This window comes from Nematolebias whitei, chromosome 3, assembly GCF_014905685.2.
Source record: "Nematolebias whitei isolate Nwh7 chromosome 3, NemWhi1, whole genome shotgun sequence".
Classification (NCBI taxonomy): Eukaryota; Metazoa; Chordata; class Actinopteri; order Cyprinodontiformes; family Rivulidae; genus Nematolebias; species Nematolebias whitei.
In genome coordinates, this window is record NC_056500.1 from 37771531 (window position 1) to 37780368 (window position 8838).

Below are 8838 nucleotides of genomic sequence, written 5' to 3' on the forward strand. Positions count from 1 at the left end.
ATATATATATGTATATATATATGTATATATATATATATATATGTATATATATGTATATATGTATATATATATATATGTATATATGTATATATATATGTATATATGTATGTATATATGTATATATGTACATACACATACATACACACACATATATAAGGTCTCATGTACAAGAGCACGCATTAGAAGAAGACATGTCTCCAGGGTGCTTGGTCTAAAATAAAAATCACATTTCATGCCACAAATGTGAGAAAATATACACAAAGGTAAAGAAGACATTTTTTAATAAGTGTGAGTTTTGCATAATGCTCCCTTTGCGGCTGTAAGAGCAACGCTTGTGACTTTCAAATCTTGATCTGAGAAGCAGAGAGCGTTTCACTCTCTCTGAGCACACAATAAGACAACCTGTCGCAGGCAGAGAGCTGATGCCTCTGCAAATAACTGCACATGCTGATACATAAATTAATATATGTAGCAACACATCAATAATAGGTTTGGCTGTGAGTCCTTGCTTTATTTGGATGTGCACTTTTTTATATTTGCACAAATATAGCTATCCACAGAAACTTGGTTTAAGTTTTAAAACTCCAACTGCTGGGACAGATGCTAACTCTAACAGCTGGAACACTTAAAATGTGAATAAAACCAAAATGCAATAATTCCTTTATTGGATTTTACTCACAGTGGATCATAATAAACATATGACATATTAAATGTCATGTGGTTGTAATGGATGCAGTCTGGGGTTTACCATTGTCTAAATGAAATTTGCAAGATTTTCCCTGAAAAAAAATCTCTGGTTGGGATTAAATGTTCTAAAATCTGTATACATTTTTTGCATTAATGTGTCCTTACCTGTTAGGAAGAGGCTCATGATATCAGCACTAATGCACCCCTATGCCATTAGAGAAGCAGGCCTTTGAACCGTGTGCTGATAACAGACCCTCTGCTGTTTAGTATGAAGGACATGGTTTCCAGAAAGAACACAACAGTTCTTCACTTTGCTTACGTCCTTTATAAAACAGCTCTGGCCCAGAGAGGACACCAGTGTTTCTGGATGGAACTTTTTATTTGTGTGATAGAGCTTTAAGCAGCATTTGTGGAAAACATAGTGAACTGTGTTGACAGATGATTAGTGGAAGTGCTCATAAGCATAATCGTGTCTATAACTGAATCAGACCTGTTTTTACTGCAGCACTGCCTAAAGGTTAAATACAACTCTTCAGTTCAATTCAATTCAGCCTTTTTATATACAGGTTAGTCTCACTGAGCCTCGAGGACTCATTTACAAGACAGACCTGTATGGTTTGTATACCCGTATTCAATATTAACTATCAGCCACAAAGACTTTTCCAGATTCTTTTAATGTATTTGTGATATTATGACCTGTATATGATGGATTATTAGAAGTATGTCTAATTTTATATTTTGGGACAATATTCTGAAATTGTCCAATTTTTCTCTGCCCACCTCTAATTTAAAATGATTTTTATTCCAAGTCCTCTTAATGACCTGGTTTTAATTAACCTAATTTATTTCAAAATGCTCCCCCAGCATTTTTTTTTCCTGTGTTCATTCAACCTTTATTTATATTTATACAGGTTAATCCCACTGAGCCTCGGGGACTCATTTACAAGAGAGACCTGAAAAGAAGTACGTCAAATATCTTTTATACGTCTTTAAAAATTGTTACCCTTCAAAAATGTTCTATTTTGCCAACAAATGCTATGTAAAATATAATAAATGGTTTATTTCTACAAAACTTAACAGGAAACTGTGTTTAACAACTCTGTTACATTATTTTACACGCCTCAGTGATGTATTTATTCATTCATTCATTGTACCACTGACTTTTACAGGCTTTTGTTGCCTTTGCTCTATCTTTTATGAGATGTGTTGCTGTCATTAAATTTATCGCTATTATTTATTATTAGTTTAAACTTTTGTTATGATTATTATTTTTCACAGTGAATAAAATAGAAGTTTATGAGATTTGAAAGTCATCACATTCTTTTTTTTCTTTACATTTTACAGAACAGTGCCACTTTCTTGAAACAGGGGTGCACCTTGTCCTTCAGCATAACATTATGACCACTGACAGCAGTCCTCATTTGTTATAGAATGAGAAAATAAGGGAATAAATAAATAGGAATAATCTGTCTAATGCCATGTCAAAACAGAAATGATTAAAAGAAATAAATAAAACTAAAAGGAGGGCTTTGTGTAGGTCAGACCAGCCACAAATGAAAACACTCGAGCACATTCAGAGTGCACTCATTATTCCATCAAAATGGATTTCTTTACAAATTATTTGTATGCATGTAGGTTTGTGCTTTCAGGCTGAGGCACAAATTGTCGATGTCACTGTCTTGATGCTGGAGGGTTTGCAGGCTGATTGCATTCTGATGAGAGGTGCTTGAGAAATAAACAGTTTCCCTTCTTACAAACCACAAACTCTACAGGTCACATGCATCACCTCTGATAGAGCGAGAGCCGAGAAGGAAAGAGTCATTTTCATTTGAAAAATGTGATGTTTCATGGTTGTGCCTCTAAAACCATGTGTCTTTTTCACACTTTGCCTCGTGTGTCCGGCATTTAATTCCTCCTGCTCACTTGTCCGTCCATCCATCCATCCATCATCTTTACCCGCTTGTTCCATTTTGGGTCACGGGGGTCGCCGGTGCCCATGTCCAGCGATCACTGTGCGAGGGGCGGGGTACACCCTGGATGGGTCGCAAGTCCTGCTCACTTGTGACAAAACTAATCTGAGTTTTGAACTTAATTGCCCCCAAAAAAACATTTTAAATGAGCATTAACATTGTGAAACAACAGCAAAGATTTGAGATTAAAGTAGTAAAAGTAGTTTTTATTCTGCTCTCAGTAAAAAATGTAAACAATACATTAGATTTTAAATTTGCCAAAATATGGGCAAATTGGGTCTTTTTGTTTAAAATTTAACATTAAACAGTTTTTTTCTTTAAAACTGGTTAATTTTTATATGTTTATACATAACAGAAGCTTGATGTACATTTATTTTTCTTTTACCGTGATGATGAAAACTGTCTGATGTGAAACTGTGTTGGGCTTTTTAAAGGCTTTAACAGCATATTTTGTTTTCTAACCTATTTTTTATTTATTTCAAGCCTTTTCTAATTTCAAATCAATGCTTTTTTTTGTTGTTGTTGATGATTTTTATTTTGTTTTTGTCAAACCTTTCTGTAAATGTACAGTTCAGACCAAACTAAACGATAGCAGAGAAACGTTTATGTTGTTAATCACAAGGTTTAGAACTTCTTTATTATAAGCTGAGGTTTATTTTGCAAAACTTATTCAGAGTAAAACAAGAAAAGCACAACATGTTTTAATGTTTGTCAAATGGTTTGGACTTATTTATGACATATTTAAACATCCCTGAGCCCTCAAAGTGTTTTATTATGAGGAGAATTTTTAAGATGCACATCCTTTATAATGCAAACATAAAAATGACTTTATTAGTTTGATCTTTTATAGCTCCAAAATTCAAAATAGTATGTCTTAGAAAATAAAAAAAAATAAAAATAAATGTCATTCTCTATTTTTCTTTATCCATTCTGATCCAGACCTGGAAAATCCCAAGTGTAAACTCCAGACTTTTCAAGGCTGCAGATGAACCCTGTCAGTGTGAGACGATCGTGTGAGCAGCTCTGATTACCAGCAGATGTCAGGCTCTTCACAGGTTTGGAATAGTGAGGATGTTGCAGATTTTATCTCAGTAACATTTATTCCAGCGTGTGTGCAATGTGACACGCAGCAGTGGACACTTACGTGAGGGTCTGGGAGTAGTTGTAGTGAGGAGTGACACCCAGGAACTTCTGCACTTCATCCATCACAGTTGCAGGGTCGCTTCGGAGCTGATGGCCGTCGATGATCATCACCTGCACAGAGACGCAGACAAACAAATGCAAAACGGTAATTTTACTTAAGGGGGAATGAAGTTGCAGCAGAATACAATACAGAGTTTGATGTCTTCTGCAAGGGTGTTGCCCAGATGTGCACGTCTGTTGGTTTGTGACTGTGTTGTAACTACCTGGTTGGGAGGGTAGTACATCAACCACCTGTCGAGGTGTGTAGAATACAGCCCAGGCGTGAGACAGCGGCTCTGCAGGGAGCGCAGCTCTGCAGGCGCCCCCCTTCCTGCACTGATGACATCATAGAAGGTGAACTGCAGGGCTGCACGGTCCTCGTGAGCTCTTTGATGCTGAAAAAGGTGCACAACAACTGATTGATCTTCAAAGCACACACTCTGGATAGGAGAGATTTTTGATGTTTTTCTGGACAACAACAGAACATTAAACCTTCCATGTTGTTGTTGTTTATTGTTGTTGGTGATAAATAAACAAGTTTTAGCTGACAGTCAGATCTGTAGCATTGTGCAATGTGATAAAACTGCACATTTTAGAGTGGCCTTTTATTGTGGTCAGCCTAAGGCACACCTGTTCAATAATCATGCTGTCTAATCAACATCTTGATCTGCCACACCTGCGAGGTGGATGCACCGTCTCTGCAAAGGAGAAGTGCTCACTAACACAGATTTACACACATTTGTGAACAGTATTTGAGAGAAAAAGGCCTTTTGTGTACTTTAAAAAAGTTTTAGATTTTTGAGTTCAGCTCATGAAAAATGGGAGCAAAAAAAAAACAAAAAACAAAAGCATTGCGTTAAAATTTTTGTTTAGTGTATTTTCCACAGGGCGGCATGGGGATCGGTTGGTAGAACTGCTGCCTCTCAGGGAGAAGGTCGCCCGTTCAAATCCTGGCCAAGGCCCTTTCTGGGTGGAGTTTGCATGTTCTCTCTGTGCATTAGTGGGTTTACTCCGGGTACTCCAGTTTCCTCCCACAGACCAAAAACATGAATGTTAGACTGATTGGTAACTCTAAATTGTCCCTAGGTGTGAGTGAGAGAGTGAATGGTTGTTTGTTTCGTTTGTCTCTACGTGTCCCTGTGATGGACTGGAGACCTGTCCAGGGTGTTCCCCAACTCTCACACAGTGACTACTGGACAAGGGTACCAGTGGCCCCCACAACCCAAAAAGGAAGAAGTGGATAAATATAATAGATGCATGGATGGATGGATGGATGGATAGATGGATGGATGGATGGATAGATGGATGGATGGATGGATGGATGGATTTTCCATCATGAGATGCATAAAGACAAACAAAGCACAGACTTATTCAGACTCTGTGTATCAGAAAGGAGCTTCAGTCATGGCTGAAGAACTTCCTGCACATGAAGACAGATGCAGCACAGTTTGTGATGAAGCAGCGAGCAGTGGAGAGTTAAAACACCTGTGCAGATGTGTTCTGTGTGAGTTTGTGCTCATTGTTTACCTGGTACCAGCTGTAGGCCCTGTCAGACGGGTTGATGAGCAGGGTGATGACCTTGGCCTTGGGCAGCAGGGCAGCGGTCCGCCGTGGGGTCTCCTCTGAGGGAAAGTAGTTGGCGCTCTTCTCAAACATGAAGTCTGTGCTAACGTTGGAGGGCACGGGGAAAAACTCCATGTACCTGAGACGAACCGGACACATACTCAACACGACCGCAGCGCTGGGCACGTCTTCAAAGTCAAACTCAGTTCCTTAAAAGATGCAAACTCCTGGAATTCTGTGCTCGAAGTAGCTCGACATAAACTTAATGATTCTGCTTAAACAATACGCAGCAAAGAGTCAAGTCTGTACAGAACACTTTGGAGAGGGCACCAGCTGTGTCTGTCAGCTAAATAACCCATTTATGGGTCAATCAAAGCAGCCATACATCTGTTGGATTACATCTGCAGGATTAAAACGTCAATTTGAAGATGGTGTTGAGCCATTTGAACTACGCAGCGTATCACAGGAAGCCTGTGGGACGATACACTGCAGCCTATAACAACCTCACATTACTGGTACTTTTTAGTTTCACCATAGACACAAGTAATTAAAAAAAATAAAGAACGAGAGAAGACGAGTGTCTATCTGTGTGTCATCACCAGTCAATTCCCTTTTGGTAGTTGTTGGTGTTGAAGAACTGGACCTCCTCAAACGTCTTTGGGCTGGGGAAGTTACTGGAGATGGAGGGATGCATGAGCAGGAAGAGATAAAGTGCCGTCGTTCCTGGAAGAAAGGGCATAATTCATAACTGGGCTCGTTAGTTCAGCTCAGCAGAGAGCAGTGTGTGTGTGTGTGTGGGTGGTGGGGGCTCTCTTCTACTGATCCATACTGGATAATATTCCCTTTCCTAGATTTATAGTGACTGCGGATTTACTAAGTGTGTGTGGGATTTTGCGTGTGTGTGCACAAAGATCATAGGCCTCTCCTTTCAAATGATTTAAAACCATTCGACACCAATCAGCCAAGCAGCTCTGGTCCTGCCCTCTGCCTCGCCGCCGCCCCCCACAACCCCCACCCACCCCACAGCAGCTCCCCTTACACCATCCCTGACATACCCTCTAATAAAATGACATTTTAGAGCAATCTAATTGTTGTTGGGCTGCTGATGTTGCCGCCTTGACCTCTCCTTCCATTTGGGAGATCATCACCCCGTTAATTAGCAGTTTTACCTCACCTCCTCACCTCTTCCCCCGGAAGAAGCCGGCAATTAGGATACGAGAAATGACACTGGGGGGTGGGGGAGATACTCAGGACTCCAGTAATGTATACACATTTTTAATAAGCTTCTCTATTTCAGTCTCTTTGATGGAGACAGAGCTAAAGCGTAAAAAAAGATGGAGACACTGGCATCTCAGTGCTTTCTAAAGTAGAAGGCATGTGGGTGGAAGAAAGAAAGGAGCCTCCTCCTTTGTCTCCTGACAGAGGTAAAGGAGCAATGGGGATTACATGAAAAGGCTCTGAAGCAGACACCTGTGCACACAGAGAGAGTCTGTGTTGTGCGTTCATGTCAGAGTGTGTCCATGTGTCTATATCTTGCCTGTTTTCTGTGGCCCAACAACAAGGAATTTGGGTAACCTGTCACAGGTTTTCTCTTTAGACCAGATGTCTTTGTGCCGTTTGTCGTCACATGGGTTCTACAAAGATGTAAAAAAAAGAGGGAATAGAGGTTAAAGAAATTGTGTACATGCAGACAAAGAGTGAGCTTAGAAATGTGTACCATTAAGGAGCCACTAGAAAAATCAAAGACTAAGATTTGTGTCACAAATACAGCTCAGAGCCTGAAAAGGCTTTGAAGACTCTACAAACTATATAAGACGTTCAAATAAGAATACAAGGAAGTAAAAATAAAAAAAGTCAAATCTGTTCCCTTTTGTGTTGTGCAGAAAGCTAAAGGAACAGTTTGGACAATCGAGGTGGAGTTCTATGGAAAGGTTAGCTAACGGCTAGTCTGAACAAGGAAGCGTCTATTAAAACAGCTTCGTTTTCCAAAACTTCACTGCAGTTGACACAAATGCTGTCAATATAAACCTTAGTTTAAAACTTAGGTAGTATCTTAAGATTGTTATAGACTAGCTGGAAATAAAGATGTAATAAATTTGCAAGAAAATAGAGGAATTTACTTCTGTGTTTGCGACTAAGCCACCATTGAAGCGGTTGGCCATCTTTGAGCAGACAGTTTTTCAAACTGGTCTGTTTTTCTGTGCACAGCATTTTTATGTCGCCCACTTTCACCCACAGTGTACCTGCCTCAGCCTGCTTTGTGCCCACCTTGGCACCCGCCCACATGCTTATGATGTCATCTACCGAAGGACACTTTTAAATGAAGATAGGCGGACATTCAGAGCATGGATGGTTTTATTTCCAAGCACATTGAGTAGCAGCAGCTAGCTGCAGCACTTCCTGTGAAGCCTGGGAAATTTCTGCAGGAATATTAATATTTCTGCAAAAGTACTATACTGTAATACAAAACTGATAACAGTGAAAAAAAAAATTAAAGCATTTGTTTCCAAAATCCACTTCAGTCTAAGACTTGTTCAGACAAGTCGTTAACTCATGTCAGTCAGAATAAAACTCGATATCTCCAAACGGAGATTGTAAAAACATTTATCTACAGCAGGTAAGATGATAACAATAACAGTCTTTCTACACAACCCCTTTTCAAATATATCTTTGGAGAGCCAGAAATCTCAATAAGCACCAATAAATACTATTTATTATGAATTTTGACCCCATTGTAATACATTTTTACAAATAAAAACTATCTGTGGTAAATGAGTGCAGAATCAGGCACACCAGGCAATGGATGTGGAAATGTTCACACACAAAGTCGCACCTGCCAGAGTGGGTTCCTTTGTTCAGGAAAAAGCTGAAAGTACTTGTGTGCGAGCTGTAGGGGCGGGAGCGTGTGGAGTCTCAGGTTGGTCCACGAGCGAAGGAAGGAGGCCAGGTGGACAAACGTGTACAGGCCGAGTCGATCGTTGCCGTAGTTCGACAGGTGAGTCATGAAAATACTCATCTGGAGAGGAGAAACACAGGCAGAGGAAATGTGCTTTTAGCATTCTGCAAAACAAAAAAGGGATAAAAGTCAGCTTCCTCAGTCCCCGTGTTTGCTGATGTGATTTTAGTGGAAAACAAACAGACGAGTCCAAACAGTGCAGCTGTCCAGCGGGGTATCGATGCACACGATCACTCACTTTTGTTAGAGATTACACATTAACTTTCAGCACAACACACGCCCAAGTACAGGAAAAAACAAAAGGGTAAACAGATAAAAAAGGAAGTGATGTATTCAGAGCTGCTGCTAGATAAAGCTGAGGAGGCAGCGCAAGACTCCTCAGAGGCTCCAGGAGATGGGAGAGATCTGGATACGCACGGGACGGTGTGTCAGAGTGTGTTTGTGGCCGGGTTGATGTGTGTGAAGTGGAAGGAGACACTC

At 40.1% G+C, this 8838-nt stretch overlaps 1 protein-coding gene across 1 annotated transcript in view; it reads right to left on the bottom strand.

Moving 5' to 3' along the window:
• Positions 1-8838, bottom strand: part of ndst3 (N-deacetylase/N-sulfotransferase (heparan glucosaminyl) 3) — an 86084-nt gene that overhangs the window by 9144 nt on the left and 68102 nt on the right. The window contains exons 7-12 of the mRNA XM_037674939.1: positions 8236-8418; positions 6940-7036; positions 6002-6125; positions 5367-5541; positions 4064-4234; positions 3802-3911 (exon numbers count right to left, since the gene is read on the bottom strand). Of these exons, the coding sequence (XP_037530867.1) occupies positions 3802-3911; positions 4064-4234; positions 5367-5541; positions 6002-6125; positions 6940-7036; positions 8236-8418 (860 nt within the window). The remainder of the gene's footprint in view (positions 1-3801; positions 3912-4063; positions 4235-5366; positions 5542-6001; positions 6126-6939; positions 7037-8235; positions 8419-8838) is intronic.